At 44.6% G+C, this 20,479-nt stretch overlaps 1 protein-coding gene across 1 annotated transcript in view; it reads right to left on the bottom strand.

Annotated features, from left to right (window-relative positions):
• TBX15 (T-box 15) overlaps positions 1-20,479 on the bottom strand; it is a 167,037-nt gene that overhangs the window by 18,083 nt on the left and 128,475 nt on the right. The window contains exon 7 of the mRNA XM_019548648.1: positions 14,492-14,589. Coding sequence (XP_019404193.1) covers positions 14,492-14,589 — 98 coding nt within the window. The remainder of the gene's footprint in view (positions 1-14,491; positions 14,590-20,479) is intronic.

Raw genomic sequence — 20,479 nt, 5'->3', positions numbered from 1 at the left:
TGAAGCCAGATCATTTATGAAGATGTTGAAGAGTATTGGCCCAGGCACCGAGCCCTGAGGGACACCACTGGTCACCCTGCACCAGTTGAGTTTATTTGCTCCCATCAGCTAATACTCTTTGGGTCTAACCTTGGAGCCAGTTCCCCAGCCATCAGACTATGAGATGGTTGAGGCTGCGGTTCTCCAGTTTAGCCATGAGGATATCATCGGAGAATAAGTCAAAAGCCTTCTTGAAATCCAGATATATGACATCATCCTCGTCTCTCTTGTCCAGGCAATGCATCACCTGGTCAATGAAGCCATGTTGTCTAGCACTCAGAAAGTTGCCTTCTGTTTGTCTACTGCTAATGGAACCCTTGATAATCTTCTCCAGGATTTCTAGGGATGAATGTCAGACTGATTGGTCTGTAATTCCCTGGGTCTTTCCTCCTTCCTTACTTGAAGATTGGGACCACATTGGCTCTTTTCCAGTCCTCTGGTACTTCTCCCAAGTACCATGAGTTCTCAAATATCTTTGCCACAGGGCGTGCTATGATGTCCACCAGCTCCTTCAAGACTCTTGGGTGCATTCTGTCTGGGCCCACAGACTTGTGGATGTCAAGCTTCTCAAGGTGTTCCCTTTCTTGATCTATGTCAGTTGGAGGCCCATCTCCCACCCTCCGGATGTTTTGCATCCTATCTGACAGGATGACCCTTTGGGAAAGGTGGAAGACTGACACAAAGTAATCGTTTAGGCAACTGGCCTTTTCCTGTGCGTCACATATCAGCTGCCCCATTTTATTTAGCAGGGTTCCAAAGTTGCCTTTGTTTTTCCTCTCATTTACCACATTTGAAAAAGGTCTTTTTGTTGTCCTTAAAGCCTGTGGCAAGCCTGAATTTGGTTTCTGCCTTGGCTTTTCTGATCCTATCTCTACAGGTGCAGGCTAGTGTTGTGTAGTCCTCCTTGGGAATGACTCCCGTTTTCCATCTGGTATAGGCTTCCCTTTTTAGTTTCAGGAGGCCCAAAAGTTCTGTGTTGAGGCAAAGGGGCTTCCCAACCCACTAACAGCATTTCCTACAGGATGGAATGGACTTTCCTTGCACTTCGAGGATTGCAGTCTTAAGGAACAACCATCCCTCATGGAGTCCCCTTTCCAAGGGGCCAAAGTCTGTTAGTACCTGGCTGACCAGTCTCCTGAGTTTCTGAAAGCCAGCCTTCCCAAAGTTGAGGATTTCTGTTTTGCTGAGACATTTGCCCACCCTGTATTGGACAGAGAAAGTGATCAGTTCATGGTCACTGTCACTGAGCTTTCCCTCGATCCTCAGGTCACTCACCAAATCATCCCCTTTAGCCAGACCCAGATCCAGCAGTGCCTCTCCCCTAGTCGGCCTGCAGATCTCTTCCATTAGGTAGAGAGCCAACTAAGGGAGAGGCATTGCTGGATCTAGGAGCATATTTATCCCATTTTTCCAGGAAATTCCTCTCGCCTTACATTCACATACAGGGAAATGTCATTAAATACATTTCCTATCATCAAACTGCTGCCAAAAGCAGCACGTGCTCAGCAATGGAAACCAGCTTTGAAACTGAGTAAATGCAGTCAATGCTGAGCATGACTAAAAACACACATGACCCATATAGGGCAAACATCCTGATGGGAACTTTTTTTTGTGGCCATTAAAAAAAGGGCAAATGTTCCCTCTGCAGGGAACTAGCACCAGGTCTGGAGGTACTACAATATCAGGCTGGCCCTGGGTCGGCCAGAGCCAGCCCTAACACCCTCTCTTTGGTGCCAAAAATGTTACATTTGAACTTAGCCAAAAAGGCCAAGATGCTGAAGGGAACTATTTATTATTATTACAAAACAACTACAAGAAACTACATTAACACAAAATTTGGCAACATCCACTACAATACCTTGTTTTTACTGCACCTATTTTCACCATTAACACACTAATCTGTCCTGCAATTCCCCCAACCCAGGAAGAAGCAACAACTTTACTCCATCCTACTATCCTTTTCAAGGAACACTGCCATTCTTCTTTCCTCCATCTCTTCTCTGTCTTCTGCTTTCCCATCTCGTCTGCATCTTTATCAGCTCATAAATTGCTAGCTCTTTCTCATGAAACCCTGACCAACAGTAGGTTTCTCCCCTTCCATATTGCTACTGTCTCACAAAGTAGTATGGTTCTCTGTCTGTTTCTCTCCAGTCCTTTGCACACTAACCCATACAGCACCATTTTATATGTTAAGTCACAGTTCATATCAATTGCCCTCAGAAAACGACGCACTCCCTCGCATACCCCTTGCACAAAAGGGCAGTCCTAAAATACATGCAGTACATATTCTTCAGCCCCATATCCCTCTCTCAGGCATGCCACCAATCTTACTAAATCCCATGTATGCTGAATGCCTACACAGGAAGAATATTCCATATCATCATCCATATGATAGCCATATATTCACCTTTCAGTCTGTTATCTGTCATTTTCATTTGTCTTTCTGTCAGATCCCCACTATTGTTATCTTTCTTTCTATCATATTAATCACCTTCTTACGGTCTTTCAAGTACTCTAATCCCAATCCCTCAAGTTTGTTTACCCTTTCAGAACACAGGTGTCGATCTTTGCATAGTGGGCTGGTGGCTGCCACGCCCACAATTTTTTTCAGTCTCCCCTATACATGCGCCATCTTCTTAACACTCTTCCTGCCAGGTAACAGCAGAAGCATACAGTCTTCCCCACCCCTTCTATGTCTCTTTATGGAACAGATTTATAAAGTAAGTATATACAAAGCTCCCCAAATCTGACATTCCCCAACCTCCTTATTCCTTAGATTTGTATAGCTCCTTTCTCTTCTACCCCCTCCCCCCACCCCCAAATGCACCCACAAATGCCTTTGTACCCTCCTTATCTTTCACCATGATAGTGGAGACACCACTCCTGTATAAAGGATGATTGACAAGAATACCAATTTCACTGCAGTCACTTTACCCTTGAAAGATAGCATTCTACCACTCCATGATCCCAAAATCTCTCATTCTTATCTCCAACTTATCCCATGCCTTTGTTACTTTGGCATTCATTGGGATTCCCAAGATCTTCATTACACCCTCTATCATACGCAGCCTGAACTTCTGTAAATTCTCCCAATTCCCCACACTCATCAATGTACTTTTCATCTTATTTACTTTTGCCCCGGCACTTCACCATAGTCCTCAGTATGCTTCATTAACCCCTCAATTGATACACCATCCTGTGTCACTATGTTCACATCACCCATGTATAATGAACATTTAACTTCTCCTCCTCCTGGTATCTTCACACAACTTACCAACTTATCATGAATTCGGTGCCAATGGCTCCATCATGCGCACAAAAAAATATGGGGATAACAGGCATCCCTGGCTTACCCATATTTGTATGCAGAATGCTTTGCTCAAGTCACCATGTACCAGTACTCAACTTCCTGCTTTACTGTTATAGCACTTTGAGCCATTCAGTCATCTTTGATGGAAACCCCATCCTCTTCAATACTGGAAACATGAAATCATGTTCAACACTATCATAAGTTTTTTCCAGGTCTAACTTAATTATTACTATGTGTGGCAAAGTGGGGGCTCCCTGACCAGCCACAGTGCTAGTCTCCCTACTGCTTCTGGGCACGATGCCCACCTTTCTCTCCTGCCATGCCTTGTTCAAGAATTAAGGTCTTAATCAGGCAGGAGGATGCCCTTCCAACACCCATTCTCCTGGGCCTATGTATGCATCTCCAACCACCCCTATACTGCATCCCAAACCTTGCAGATGTTCCTGACAGCTGTGTTTGGCTCCAGCCTGAGGCCAGGCTCAACTCATCCCATTGTTGGGCCTCTCACTTTACACCCTATCACAGGTCACATTCATACCACCTCCCTCTCACTGAGCCCTCTCCCACACAGTGGTAAGGCCTCTCCCACTCAGTGGCAGCGACCTTTCATGCAGTCTCTCTCATACTGCTCTTTTGCAGGGCCACTGCCATACTGCCCCTACATTTGCCAAGGCCACACTCACCCTGCCCTCAGCCAAAGGGTCCTGGGGCTTGCTTCTCTGAACTCCCTGGCCAGCAAATGCAGTGTCTTGGGCCTCTCCCACAACCCTCATCCAAGCGGGCGTTGGGTGGTTTGCAGAACACTGGAGTGACTCTGCCTCTGGTCCCTGGCCAGGTTGCTCACCCTGCTGCTCTTAATTAGGGACTCCTGACATGCCCCGTTGTTTACTTGCAGCACTTCCTCAGCCACCCCACCCAAATGGCCTCAGACCCCTGAAGGCTTACCTGGACCTAACTCAGCCTACCCTTAAGCCCCCTGCTCAGTGGGGCCCCCTCTGCATCCTTTCCTCACGGCATCATCTCAGGCCCCCTGTTTGCAGGGCCTCACTATTCACCCCTCTCTCTAAGCCTCCCAACTACCACTTTGGTGCAGGCTGTTAGGTGCCCCACTGCACCCTGCTCTACACCTCTGCCTCCACTAAGGCACATACTCTGCCCACTATGCTGAGGCCTGAGGTCAAACACACACCCTGCGGGCTCAAGTTCCACTCACCAGTGTCCTTGGCCCACCATATTCACTTTCCAGAGTCTTGCACCCCACATGGGATCAGGTGGCCGCAGCCATGCCTGGCCCCACTCTCCAGGGCCTGGCCCCCTACTGCCTCTGATGTCAAATTTACTCCAACCCCTGCCCCTGCCCCTGCCCCACTCCCTCCCTCACTGCAAGGGTCTCAATCTGCCCACCCCTCCATGCCTTCTCCCCATGAAAGGGTTACCTTTGAGGGGCGGGGGTGGATGCAAGCATGCACACACACTCAACACCCCCCCCAGTAATATTTTCTCCCTCCACCTATGGTCACATCTAAGATCTCCCTCTTTCCAATCCATAGCCCATTTGATGTTAATAGAAAATCAGTCCTTGACAACTGTCTCCCACTCAGTTTCATCCTCGTAATTATCTTCTCACCATCCCATACATCATTTAAACCTCCTTCTTTTATTATATTAATCAGTACTTTGATGAGCTATCTAGCTCTCCCTCCCCTGTATCACTTCTCCTATCCCCCTGCTTGACAATGCAATTGAAACCCCCCACCAGAATTTTCTGTCTAACTCCACCTACATATACCTCTAATGTCTTAAACAGAGCATCCTTCCTTCTCTTTCAGCTGGCAAACATATATTAAAAATATCTAATAACATCTTTTCAAACTCTACCATCTGTTGCAATATCCCTTCCATGATCACTTGCACTTGCTGCACTTCCAGCTCCTCACTCATGAGCAAAATCACAACTCCAGCTGCCTACCATGATGTTCCCCATGCCAATCAAAGTGTTTATCATCCCTCTCCCATAGGATTCTACACTCCTGCAAACATATTATGTCCATTTTTACCCCTCAATACTGGCATAATCTTATCCCATCTCTTCCTTGATAATACAGTTCTGATATAGATGCAATACACAAAGTCATGCTTGTTCATTTAAATTTCACCTCTCTACTACTTTATAAGTCTTCTATTCTGCTGCTTGATGACATTGGCTCTAATTCTCCTCTTCTTCACATCCCCATAGTCTTTGCCAGTTGCTTTCTTGCGTTAACATTTAAGAAAGGTTCCCCTTTCCCCTCTCCTGAACCTTTTCACTTCCCTCCCCAACTTTCTCTTCTCCATTAGACCCAGACCATATATGCTCCAATAAAGTCAACCTGTCTCCCTCCACCTTTCTCTCTTTGTCCATCTTCTTCTTCCTTAGCTTCATAGCATGCGATTCCTTTCTTTTCCCAATCTGACTCTTCTTCTTCTCTTGCTGTATCCTCACTCCTCCTTCTTCCTGTAGCATTCTTTCCTCTTGCCCTTCTCTCTCCTCTGTCTCAAACTTGATTCCACTTATCTTTCCTTCTTTACCCTCCTCTGTTGCCAGCTTCACCACTGCTTACTAAAACCTCACTCTTTTCCTCCCCAGCTCTTCCTTCTTGTGGTGTCTCTTTCACTGCCGTGTATTCTGATTCGACATCATCTTCTTCACCACTTTCCCTTTCCTGTCTCTGCTGCTTCTCTGTAGATCTGGTTTTATTTGAGAAGGACTACAGGCATCAGCGCTGTTTTTGACAAATAGCACATTTCAGTATTTCTTGGCATTCTGCTGCCCTGTATTCTTTCCCTTCTTCTTCACATCTGTAGCATATTCTATACCAGCAGTATGCAGCCAGGTTCCCTTCCTGCCCACACTTGCTACAGAGATTAGGCTGTCAGATTGCTACAGAGATTATGTATTGTAAACCCTTAATGTGGCCCTACTTTGATTGCTGGCAATAAATGCATTATCCCACCAGGACTCTTCTCATCCACCCTCATTACCACCAAAGCTCTCCACAATCCTGTCCATATGCCATATTTATTACGTGTCTTATCAACATACATAACTTTCTGTACAAAATTCTCCAACCACTTCTCTGTGCAGATTCAAATAATTATTGGCATTTCTCTCGTCTTTTCTCTCACTACAGAACTTATCTCCTTAAGTTCTTCTTTCTCACCTACTGCTACATATGTTTTCCAAAACTCCCGATAATTTTCTTAGCTCCATATGAAATTTCCCAAGACTTCTAGTTAGAAAAGGCAACCAAGTTATTCAAATTTTCTGCTTTAACATCCAAAACTTCAAACAATATTTTTTTCTATAAATCCATATTTATTTATTGTCTAACTTTTCTTTTCTTCTTCCCCTGTTACTACCGCTTTTAGGCTCAGGTGTAGATTACCTACCAGTCCATCTCTCACTTCTTCCCATCTTCTTCCTCTATGTAGATCTGGTTTATACTTCCCAATAATCTTCCCCTTCCCTTCAATCACTGTTTCATTCCTCATTTTTCCCTCCTGACTACCTCTCCTTCTTCACTTTCTACCAACTAAACTGCTTCCCTCATTCCTTTTTTCAATAAAGCTTTCTCCAAAACTGTTGCCACTCTCCACTCCCAGACCAGGCTCTGAGAGTTCCACCTTTTCCATCTTAGTGCTTCATCACTATCCTCCCCAGGGCTTCTGGCATCAGTCCAGATAGTATACAAGGCCAACCGAGCCATTACACTTTGTCTTAGCCAAAGATGGGTGAGAAGCTATGCTACTGATGAGAACACACAAAAATGATAGATTATTACAACCCATATGAATAAGCTATATGGTAGTGCCCATAGCATTTAGTTCCCCTCAGGGCTGACTGTCTTTCAAGTCATGGTGAGCCACTACATTGAATACATTTGGCATCACTCCCACAGCTGAGCTCTGCCAAGGAATCCTGTTTTTAACTAGTCTTAAATATCTGGCAAACAACAAATGGGATGCCAAACAGCTTACCCAGAATCCCTCTGCAATCCCCTCTCTCAGCCTGTCACATATGATAAGCCTGGCCCTGCCATCCAGGAGGTGGACCCAGACCAAGCTTCCCTGTGCCTCATCTGCATATAATTTTTTTTGAGGATTCCATGCCTCATGACAAGAACACCTGGTTCCAGTCATTAGTGGAAGGCTAATTAGCATATGGATCCTTTGTTGGGGGTATCTGGGGTACACACACATACTGAGTAGTGCTGATCTGTGGGGTCATCATGATTTGAATTGCTGTGGTCTCTGCTGGGCCCAGCTCAATGAATTATATGGTAAATTATGAGCCTTTTAGCTTTGGACTAATGTCATGCATAATTGTGTAGTCAACCACAAGGACCTGCGCAAAATCACAAGGACCTGAACTGGCTCATAGCCATGGACAGGGCAAGTTGAGGAGACCCAGCTGCCCCTAGCCTAATGGCCATGGAGCCACTGAGACAATCAACTACCTCCTTTGGCTCTGCACCTGCAGCAAAGAGGTATGGAAAAGGGTGGAGCAGCTCTACAAAGTGGTGACCAACATCAGCCGGCTAACTAGAGAAGTGGCACTGTATGGGCACCTCTCTAAACATCAGGGAAACCCATTACCCCATTTTGATCAGTTTGCATACTGTGTCAGGAGCACCCTGTGGAAGGTCAGGAGCCTCCTGTTGTACAGGAAAATGGACACGGAGGTAGTAGGCTGTGTGAAAATGGGTCTGAGTGAACTTCAGACCTACTATCAGAAATCAGTAATGGAGGATGTAGAGGATGTGGTCAAAGTCACCTGGCACAGAGACATGTGGCACAGAATCAACCAACTCCCCCTGAGTAGAGAAGGAGGCAGTGACAGCGAGGAAGAGGAAGGGACAAGTGGAACTGAAGACAATGACAGCAGCAGTGAGTCCCCCAGTGGGAGCTGGAGGGACAGCGACATAGAGGGCAGATGAACTGAGTATGTGACCCCACAAGTGGGGTGGGGATGAGAGGGAAGTGTTACCTGGTCTGAGCAACCAGGATTTGTTTGTGTGTGTTGTGCGCGATGCAGATATTGTAACGGGTTTGGGTGGAGAAGCAGGCCTTTGTACGGGTGTGTGGATGCAGTTCTTGTAACGAGTGAAAGTTTTCTTTGTGGTGTGATACTAGGAGTATAGGTATATATAACCTTATATATAGACATCCTTTTTTCTTTCTTTTGTAAAAACATATCTAGGAAAATACACTGACTGAGATAATGCAATAAAAATAGCACTGTGTAATTAAAGGTTGCACCCTTGTCTGCTTGTGGACAGGATTCTCTATGAGACCCTCATAGTTAGCTTCCCACTGGCCAGCTACACGCTGACTTTATAGAAATGGGGACTCCTCCCTAGCCTGCTCCTGCAGCCATATAGCTGAGGGCAAACCAAACTTGGGGGCATCCAACCCCCAAGCTTCCATGCTTGGGCCTGCATGTAAGATACCCACCAAAGGATTTGGAAGCATCTGAAGCCCCAGGAGGGGTGGAGGATGTTTGCCAGTAGTAGGACCACATTTGGCTCTTGAATGACTCAGTTTTGGAATTGATTTGGCTGATATGACTTGGAACACGAAAAATTTTCCTTAAAAAAAGAAAAATAGTTTGTACTATATGCAAGTATGTACAGAAGTGCTGATTAAAAGTGTGTTTATGAAGGACTTGTGCTAAAATTTGCAGCAGTTTCAAAAATGGCAAACTGCGTCAATTTTGGATGAACTAACTCTATGGGTACCTGTAGTAATTTCCATATATGCAAGTTACTACAGGCATGTTTATTTCTAGGTCAGTGTTTTCAAATTTGCTCCTCATTTACAATATACTCAGGGAGATCAGGGTCTGACAGTAAGAGACAGGGAAAGGGGCTGCAGGAGCAAGAAGTTGCGGGGGGAAGGAGGGATGGCAGAAGGTACCTGACCCTCCAGATTTCTTTTCTCTGCTGTATTAGCAGGAGGGGAACAAATTCAAGGCAAACCTCCAATAATTAGATTCTATACCTGGAAAATGATAACAAATTTATACATTTTCCATATATAGAATCTAATTATGGGGAGACAGGGGTTGTCTTGTATTCAGGGTCATCTTACGTTCAAGTGCATGCAGTAACCAGATTATGCCTCTTCCTTTCTGCAGAAGATCCAAACACTTCAGTCCAATTTTTGTCTCTTTTAGACAGCATTGTTTCACAGGGGCTGACTCTGTGAAGCCTACACCGAAACTCAGATGTACTCAACACACTGCATCTTGCCTCTCCAACATTATGAAAACACATCACAATGCTTAACACACACATTTTTTTCCCAGTTCAATCCTAGATCTATTTGAAGCTTCTAGTCCTAATCTTGAAGGTAGTTAAAAGCTTGTGTCCAGGCTACAGAATGACTTGCATAACTATCTTAACAGGTGAGAAAACCAGTTATAAGGTCTAGCTTGACACTGTACGTAAAGAACTCTAAGCAGCAGCCCATTTCAGAGTAAAGGAGTTTGATTTGGAATGACAGACTCTAAGAATTCAGTTTGGAATTCAAATGTACTGAAGTTCTGCAGATTTTTGTTAAGAAAACAGCAATTTAGTAAACTGAAATTTAAGGCAGTACCAAATTGTTGGAATGCCATGTTGCATTAATATTTTGCTCGTTTTCCAGTTCTCCTCAGGAAGGAATCCCTCCCACCATGTGCAGGAATGCATAGTTTGCTTAGTGCATTAACTTTTACTTCTTTAATGTTTATTTACTTTCATATAAAGAGTCAGGCAAGGACTCCTACCACAGCATTGTCAAAATAGAATAAAAGTCTAATCCAGTTTGGCAAACTAAGTGCTCTTACAGGCATCGTTAGAGATCAGCTCATCTCAATTTCCTGCGGGAAATGGAATATCATAAAGGAGCCAGCAACAGCTCTTTCGCTCTTGGAAGAAGAAACAGTCCAGTGTTACTGGAACTCTCATTTCATTTTTTATGTTCTTTGTTAAAATCAAGAAACTGAGCCACATATTTTTTAATAATGAGAAACTGGATAAGGTTCAATCTAAATGTCAAAAATATATTCCAATTAAAGCGTTTAATAGATTCTTGGTTTTTCCTGCATCTCATTGACCATGTGCATTCAATAATCCCAAGCTCTTTTTCCCTGGTAATAAGTAGGTTGTAGTGATGATGACATCATACTTAAAAGTTCAGTTTCTTCTGAAACCATTATGTTTTCAAGACATCTGTAAGGATTTGGTTTGGTTTGGTTTGGTTTTGTTTTTTAAGTTAGATGGAGATCTGCTGTTGTTTTGGCCAACAGTGTGTTTTGCTGTAAAACTGTGATGACTCCATTAGGCTGTCTGCCCCTCAGTAGAGTAGGCCAGAAAGGTGAGCTGGGTTCTCAGCCAGGAGTGGCATGCTGCTCACCTGAATAATAGCACTCTGCTCAGACACCTAGCCTCCCTGTTGGCGCATCTATATGAGACATTTACTGTGGAGTTGACTAATTAACTCCACAGTTAAACATCACCACCTCCACACATGGTGCTGTTAGGATGGAGTAAACTAACTTTGCCATAGGATAGTACTGCCAGACATAAGTACTATCCTACGCCAGAGTTATTTACTCAGCTGCAAGGCACATTTAGATGCTGATGGTGCTGGCTGGGGTACAAAGGTGCTTCAGTGTGGGGGCTGCCTGCCAACTAGCCTTGCACTGTAGCACCCTTGTGCCCTAGCCAGCCCCTCCACAACATGTTGAGCTGGGTCGGAGCAGTCCTGGGCTGGCAGGCTGACCCCTTGGACCTCCTGTCAGCCAGGCTGCTCAAACGCAGCACCCAGGAGCAATAAACTCCAGCGTGAACTGTACCAGAGTTTATTCATGCATATTAATTGCATGCATAGACACACCCTGTGTAATTAACTTTGCTCCTGAATAAAATCTGTAAGCTTATTTATGTGAGTAAAATTATAAACATGTAAGCTTTTGCAGTATCTGGCATTAATGTATACATGTGACTGCAGATGGAAACTGAGACCTGTTTTTTGTAAATGACCATGTTGCTCATTTGTTGCATAATACAGTCACATCTACTGTCCTAGATGCTGACTTTGTGCAGCCTCACTGTGGATCCTGCTCCATTTGAAACTGTGGTGAAATAAGAAAGCAAGATATTTGGCTGAATATGGAGTGGGAGAGAAATTAATATGGAAAATATTATGCTGCCTTTGTATAAACTCCATGGCACAGCATCATATGGAATACTATATGTAGCCTTGGTTTCAAATAGACTAATGGTCATGAAAAGATCTTACGTGAAGAGATTTAAATGATTGGGGCTGCACCTTACAAAGGAAATGAAGATGATGGGATATAATATCTCTGTAAAATAATAAATGGCATTGAAATTTTGTTTACCCTGTCTCATTACATGAAGGAATTGAATACCAAGTAGAATTAAAAGCTGACATCCAGAACAGATGCACTAAAACACTTTTCACATATTCTGGAAATCATTACTACAAGAAGTCGCCAAGGTTTTGCTACATTGAAGAAGACTCTTAATACAAGGCATTTTCGCTGTGTAACAGCATTTCTATGCTGTAATCAATTCATTTCTTAGTCGTCTTTTAGATAAGCTAAACAGATGGAGCTCTGTCAAGTCCAAGGTGTTTTCTCTCTCCAGCTTGCAAATAAGTTCTATGGTCCTTTTCTTTTCACACTTCATTTTTCATCACCCTTTTAAAATGTAGGCAAAAGAACTGGACACAGGATTCTGGTATTGGTCTCACTAAGGCCATATAGGGCACGTCTACACAAGACGCTATGTCGCCGTAGCAATGAGCTATACCGACTGTAGCTTGTCACTACAGCAATGTAGTATCGGTAGGCATTAACCGTGACACAACACTGGGGACTGCACAGTAGGGCTGTGCGAAGCTTCAGATTTCCTGATCTGATTCAGCAGAGATTCAGCCCAATTCAGCAGCTGAATCTCCAATTCCAAATCGAATCAGGAGACCCTTTAATCTCTCCAAATCGAATCAGAACCCTCCGAATCGATTTGGAAAGATTTGACGATTCAGATATAGACACAGCTTTAAATGTTTTTTCTACAGACCTCAAGGTACCAGGTGGCTCATGAATGCTGAGATGGTGGGGCAGATGGAGCATCCCACGGGAGCAGTGGAGGGTCCCCAGCACACTCAGCAGCAGACCCAGAATTGGACCAGAAGCACTGCTGGTCCACTTCTGGGTTTGCCAGAGAGCACATGGGGGCCCCCCCGCCAGCCCCCGCCCCTGGCCCCCTGAATCAGCAACTGGCACCTCCTGGGTCTGCATGCTCCATGTGCCCTACCATCACAGCATTCATGAGCTGCACCTGGTACCCTAAGGCATGTAGAAAAAACATTTACATCTCTGTCTATGGCCAAATCACTGATTCTCCGAATCAGCATTGAATCTTCGTATTTGGATACGGCCAAATCGAATCGGGACAGTGATCTGAATCAACAAATTCAATCACTTTCCCCAATTCAGGCCGACTCCCAGGAAGCATCACCTGGCTTCTCACATCTGGCAGGCAGATCGGGGGCTTGCACCCCCAAGAGGACTCTGGCACAGCCCCCACAGCCCTCCCAGGGGTGTGGGCAAGCCTCCAATCTGCTTGCCAGATGACAGGAGGCTGCTGCTTCTGGCTGGGACTGGCACTGAAGCCAGTAAACCTGGCTTTGAAACTCAAAACATTTCAAAACTTTTGAATCATTTTGAGTTCCCTTGTTTCATTTCAAAGCTATTTTGCAGGCTTTTGTTTCATTTCAATTTCACTTTTTCAAGCTCCAAACATATTGAAACAGGTTCAAAATGAAACACTGGGTGAAATTTCGCACAGCCCGACTGTGCAGTAGTGCAAGTGTAAAGGCCTGAACAAGAGCAAATGTGGTCCTGGTCAGCTGGGCAGCAAGGGGTTGTAGATTGTTCCCTGCCCCTGAGAGCTGCCTGCTGTTGGGGCAGGCTGTGCCACCAGAGCACAGGAGGGGACAATGTCCTCCTACCTTGGCAGTGGGGAGCTCCCAGCCCCTGCCTTGTAATTGCAGCACCAGGGCTGAAAGATCCTTACCTCACTGGGGGATGGATCTCTGAGGTCCCTTCCAGCCCCTAACTTCTATGAAACTATGAATCTCCCAGTACCAGTTCTGCAGACACTGGGCCAGTGCTGGAAATTAAGGATCTCCCAGCCTGGGCCCCGCAATTTTAGAGCAAGGGCTGAGAGCTCCCCACTGCCAGGGCAAGGGGACACTGTTCAAAAGTAAACTGATTCCAAATTACTTGCATGCGTAAATGTGCCCTGTATTATGACATTAAAGAAGTATAAATAAAGAGACTTTCTTCACTACACAAGAAAAGTAGTACTTAACTACAGGCAGCTAACTGAAGATAGTTAGCTAGCCCTTACATAGGCAAAGCAAAAAAAGAATTTATCTTGATTTAGGTAGATAGAAAATCCCATTTAATATACCAGGAAATATAGTAGATAGAAAATGTAGAAAGGCAACATGAAAAGTGAACACCTGATATATTGGATAATTCCTGCTAGCTAAATTTTAATAGGGAGGGTTTCTGAGCAAGGACATGGAGTTCTGTGCCACACATTACAGGCATCTACTGGCATGTGCACAAGAGGGTAGATTCCCGGGAAATGGCTCTAGTGACTGATGTACTCACATGTCGCTTCTCTCTCCCACTACCATGGCACAATTGGACTCAATGACTCAACACATAAATATGCCTTTTTCTAACAGGCAGGCTTATCTCTGCTATGCCTTCTCTGTAGTCTCCTCGTAGTTGTTAACCTGATGGATTTATTTTACTACTACGCAAGCATCTGTCTTCCTCCTTGTTTTAGCTCCTATAAATGTTAAAGACACTACAGTATTTAGGTCTCTGCACCACATCTCCAATAATATAAACCTTCCATATTTCTATAACTGTCAGTTTCTCTTCTCAGTTATATATCTCTTCATGGCAGTCAAGCTTCACAATGTCTCTGACTCAGCTGGATACCAGATGCATGCTGTAGTGTGCTGCCATCTCTTTACCAATGTTCATGTACCCTTTATTCAGTGGCTTACCTTGCTGTTTCTGCATGGTAGTGAAATCTTCAAAGGTGAGGGTGCGCACAGGGGGCCTCCAGAATGCATATGTTTCCATAATGGCCTCCAGGCCAGTTCTGTGGAATTAAAAATAAAATAAAAGATAAACGTCTGAAAGTGAGTGATTAGATCAGCTTTGATAGAGAGATGGCCCTTGCCTCAAATGACAGAAGACTCATGGCCACTGTGGGGTCACATATTCCTCAGGTGAACCCTAATGCATAAGTGATGTTTTTGAAAATAAAACAGGTTTTCTCCAGGCCAGGAATATAACAGAATTGCACCATTAGTCCAATTGCTTTTATATTGTTTATTTACTTACTTGCATACTTATTTTAACTAGGATTCTGAAATCTCTACCTTCTTTCTGGGATTCTGTTTTGGTGGCTAGATTTTTGCTACCTCCTTTATCACAAAGCTGAGTTTTCCAGGCACCACAGAATAGGATACTTTCACACACTCAGGGAAGGTGGCATTCAGGCTCTGGGACCTAATGCAGATGTAACTGAAGGGTTCACTGAGACTGGCACCTCACCTACATATTTTGGATACCTATTTTTGATTTCCAAATCAAGATGGAATCCCCTCTATGAGAAGCTCTCTCTCCAGTCTCTCATTGCAAAGTTCTTGGTGTAGATTACAAGAAAAGAGCAGGAGGACACCAAGGTGTTCTTCATGAGACGGTTACCTTGGGCCGCCTCCTACAAAAAATTCTCCTTTATGTGATGGAATCTGTTCACTTATCCCATTATTACTTCATTTTTGTCTGGTTTCCCATGACATGCTGTGTCCCCTGTATTGTCATTTGCTACAGGCAGTCATCAAGTTAGCTGGAATTGCAGCCACTCTAGGGGACAGGACTAGGATCTCAAATGACTGGGATAAACTGGAAAACAGATAAACTGGAAATGGATTTCTCTCTGTTGCTGCAGGGCTAGTAGCAATGGCTTCTAGCTGCAGCAAAAGAAATTTAGGTTGGAGATTAGGAGGAACTTTCTGAATATAAGGATGGTTTAGCATTAAAATAGGCTACGTAAAGAAGTTGTGGAATCTCCATCCTTGGAAATTTTCATGAGCAGGTTAGACAGATTCAGATTGTTAGCAGCTGGAAGGGACGTCGCAGGTAATTGGGTCCAGCCTTTCCCCTGCCCCACCACTCTGGGCAGGAAGACAACTGAGATTAGGTGACCCCAGCAAGATAATTGTCCAGTCTCCTCTTGAAAACCTCCAAGGTAGTTGACTGCACCACCTCCGGAGGGAATTTATTCCACAGTCTGGACATCCCGACTGTGAAGGTCTTTTTCCTGGTATATAGCCTGAAGCAGCCTCCCAGGAGTATGTACCCATTGGTCCTGGTCTTCCCCAGTGGTGCACTACTGAACAGTTGTTCACTGAGCTCCTGATGCACTCCTCTGATATAGCAGTAAGCCGCTATCAAGTCCCCTCTCAACCTTTTCTTCCTTAGGTTAAAGAGGCCCAGGTCCCTCAGTCTTTCCTTGTATGGCTTGCCTTGTAAGACCCTGATCATACAGGTGGCTCTTTTCTGGATCCTCTCAAGCTTTTCCACATCCTTATTGAAGTGCGGCACCCAGAACTGGACACAGTATTTCAACTGTGGTCTCACTAATGCCGAGTACAATGGGAGCATCACTTCCTTATTTTTACATGAGATGCATCAGTTGATGCACACCAGCATAATACTTGCCCTGCTGACCACCACCTCACACTGATAACTCATATTCATGCAGTGGTCAGTCATTACCCCTAGGTCCCTGCCAGCCATGGTGACCCTGGCTGTTTGCCCCCAGGTGGAGCACCTTACACTTGGAAGTGTTAAACTTCATTTGGTTCCAGTCTGCCAAACTCTTGAGCCTAACCAGGTCTGCCTGTATTTGCAACCTATCTTCTGACATGACCGCACTGCCCCATAACTTGGTGCAGTCCACAAACTTGGGCAGTGAGCTTTTCATCCCCCACCCAAATCACTAACCCCTGAGGGACACCACTGGTCACTTCACACCAGGACAACACAGATTCATTCATAAGAACTCTCTGGGTCCTACCCTGTAGCCAGTTTCCCACTCACTGAAACATTGAGCAGCTGAGCCCACAATCTTCCAGTTTTCCCACAAAGATACCATGGGATACTAGATCAAAAGCCTTTTGGAAGTCTAGGTATATAACATCTCTCTCATCTCCCATGTCCAGGTGACAAGAGGCTTGGTTGTATAAGGAGATGAGATTGGTAAGACAAGACCCACCCATGACAAAGCCATGCCGGCTGTCGTTCAGAATCTTACCTTCCCTGAGCATATTGCACAAAGTTCTTTAACAAGCTTTTCCAGGATTTTTCCTGGGATAGAGGTTAGGCTGATTGGCCTATAGTGGCCTACAGATATTTGGCTGGGATGGTTTTGTCATCCATAGGGGGTCTACCAAACTCAAAGAAGAGCCAACCAATTTTCTGGGCAGATCATGGGGCTGGCTGCCCTTGTCATGGAATGAGCACAGCAGGGCTTGCCAATCCCACTGATTGGCTGAGGGGCCTTGGCAGTCCCATCCCTCTCTACAGATTGCCACATGGCCCAAAACAGTGGGTTAATTACCCCGAGTAAGCCTGGGGAAGCCATGAATCTATTGGCTATTAAGTGTGGATTAATGGCTTCCTCAGGCTTAATCAGGGTAATTAATCTGCAGTTTCAGACCATCCCCAAGCAGTGGGTTCGTTGGAGGGCTCACTAAAAAAAAAGCAAACCCCTTACCGGGAAGCAGAGAAGCCCTGCAGTCTTGTAGCATGGGGGAGGGGGAGGGGCAAGGATGGAGAGGCAGGGAGAAAAAGAGGGGCAGGTCATGGGAGCACAGGGGTGCTCTCAGGAGATGGTGTCAAAGCAGCCTCTGTGGCTCCTTCTGTAGGTACCCCTGCCCTGCCCCCTCTAAGCCCCTTTACCCCCCCACACACAAACCTCTCCCACCATCCCCCTGTGCTCCAAAACTGCAGGGCTTCTCTGCTTGCCACTAGGTTTAGTTTACTTTAGTTTGCAGTGAGCCTGCCAAAAGCGTGGAGACTGTGCTTTTTCACAGAGCGCACCCAAAATCATATTTCTGTGAAAATCATGATTTCAGTAGGTCCCTAGTCATGGATGATCCTAAGGAAGGGGCTGGCCTAGACAACCTTCTGACATCCCTTACAGTCCTACTTTTCTATGATCCTATGTTTTACTTAAAAAGTAAAAATGTATCCTCTTTCACTCATTCTCAAAGCCTCTCATCAGATGTTGTGTTAATATTGTAGCTGGCTTTTGCTTTTGAAAATATATTTCATACAAATGTTTCTACTCAGTCAATTAGCTTTCCAAAGTCTCCCCGGAAGCTCAGATGCTTTAAATATATTAGAGTTGGCAAACTGAACTCTGTATTTTAAGAGGAGGTTTAGAGAAGAGGTTTTTGCATGGTGTTATTAGCTGCTGAGCTGTGAGAAACAGGAACAGAAGACATCTCAATGTAGCAATCTCACACTCGCACTGAATTCACTGCAAGAAATAAAGTTTCACTAACCTCATCTGGGGCATTTTATTCCCTGTGGTTTTTCTACAGCAGAAAACCCTTCCAGAATTTGGGCTGTTGAGGATTGCATCAGCCTGCCACTCCACTGCTTCCCTCTTTGTGTGCATGGAAACAGGTGGTGCTAACACACAGCAGTGATATACAGCTCTATGAACCTCTCTCAAAGGAGTGTGAAAGATCCAGGGGATGCCAGAAAACTTCAGACAACTCCAGCAGACAGGTATGGGCTTTACATGCTGGTTCACATATAACATTGCCTTGTTGTCTCTGAGCTCCATGAACTACCAAAGGCCTTCGTATTAACCAGATAGCTTTGTTGCAGTATGTTCAGCGTGAGTGTGAGAATGCTATGTTGAGATGTCTTCTTTCCTTGCTTCTAACAGATTAGCAGCTAATAAACACCATGAAACAACAACCTCTCCTCTAAACCTCCTCTTAAAATATAGTTTGGTTTGCCAACTCTAATATATTTAAAGCATCTGAGCTTCCGGGGAGACTTCGGAAAGTTAAATGAGTGAGTGGATATGCTGCATTGCAAGATGGCTGCCAAATTTCCTCTGGAACAGCAAGCAGGAGAAGCAGAGTCCAGTGTTAACCTTTTCACAGCCACTCTCCAATTGGTCACAGTTTTCAGCTGAACAGCCAAAAGTTGTTGCCAATTTGAGAGCAGCTGTGAAAGAGTTAACACTAAACTCCATCTCTCCTTGCTGTCTAGAGTAGTGTTTTTCAAACTTTCTTCATCTGTGGACTCCTAAAAAGATGTAAATGCAGTTGTGGACCCCTTTGAATTGCAAGTGTGGGTATTTACATATTTTTGATTGATCATAATATTTTTTCATGGACCCCTTAGACATAGTCTTTGGATCCCTGGGGTCCACAGACCACAGGTTGAAAACCACTGGTCTAAACAGAAGCTGGCAGCTGTCTTGCAGCACAGTTTCTCTCTGATGAGCCAACTCTAGGCTGTAACTGGAAAAACCTTTTTCTTCTACATTCTGTCTTTCAAAAATCAATGTGTATATCCCATTTGGGGGGGGTATAGTATGGAAAAAAATATGGTATATTTTTATAAGGGAGTAAGCATTGAAAACCAGGGTGCTTGAGATGTATGCCTGCCTGGAAGATGGTTCTAGTGGTCCTATCAGAGAACAGGGATCAGGGTAAGAGACGTCCATAACACCTTTTCTCTCAAACATGCCAGACAGAGTTGGGTGCAGCTTCCAGGCCAGTTTCACTGCCTCATCTCCAGATTGAGGGGGAATGGGGTCACACTACTCAGAAAAAATAGTAGACACTCTGGGAATTCAGACCCAGAGGTAGCAGCTGTTGAAGGGACTTTTTATTTACAAAATGCTCATTCACCTTTGGATCTGATTAACTTAATTACACACCTAAAGTCCAGTGAGCTCAGTGGGATTAAAGTGTGCATTCCAGGTGCTAAGGTGCTTTGCTGCATAGGGATCTCTTACCAAGCTGGACTGCTTGGAAAATCTAGCTGCTTAATTTGGGATCTAAATGGGTTCCACTCTATTTACTTGACAGTCCAGATAATAAAGCATTGGACAATATTCATGTAACCTCCGCTTTCCTCTTTGTAGGACCCCACCCCAGATTCTGGCCTACTAACTGCCTATCCAGCCACAAAATTTCCTGCCCCATACCATCTTTATGAAGGACAGGAAGAAAAGGGATCAGAGGAGAATTCATTACCAACATTGTTTTAATAAGGTCAGCCCCTTTAAAAGGTATCCAAATTTTTCTCCTTTTCATTCTTTTTTTATTTTTAGTACTATAGAGTTGTAATAATGGGCAATAAATGAAACAGTTCCATTGTCTGAAAAATGAAAAAAGATGTCCCAGCTATCTGTGCGTGTCAGTGATCTGTTCCAGATGACTGACCCTACCACGTCTGCTGCATGCAGAACTCACACCATCATTTCATTGTTCACTTTGCAGGCCAACCCATTGGCTCTTCATATCTTTCCTACCTCTCCATCCCTAGGCAAGAGCTCTAAAGGCTCTTCCAGTAGGACCTATTCTTGTTCATCTCAGCAGGACAAGTTCAAAAAGGAAGATACAGTGTTGGCCCGACTTAGATTTTAACAGTCTTTGCCTCTGGACTGCTGTCCCTTTCCAATATGGGAACTGTTTCATAGAATTATAGAAAATTAGGGCTGGAAGGGACAGCAATCATTTTGTTACTTGTCAGCTCCATGTTCTTGGGGAACCCTGACACAGGACACAGACTGTCTGACTCACAAAGAATCGCCCCCCCTCCCCTCCTCTACCTAAACAGAAACTGATTAAGATGCAGTGAGAGACACACCTAAAACCCTCCAGATAAGGGTGACAAAAGTGAAACAACTGCCTTAGGTCTCATTTGCATCTGAGATGGAACCAGAT

Source organism: Crocodylus porosus, unplaced genomic scaffold (assembly GCF_001723895.1).
Source record: "Crocodylus porosus isolate Cpor-Errol unplaced genomic scaffold, CroPor_comp1, whole genome shotgun sequence".
Taxonomy (NCBI): domain Eukaryota; kingdom Metazoa; phylum Chordata; order Crocodylia; family Crocodylidae; genus Crocodylus; species Crocodylus porosus.
Note: the sequence above shows the minus strand (reverse complement) of the source record. Positions and strands in the feature narration are given on the sequence as shown.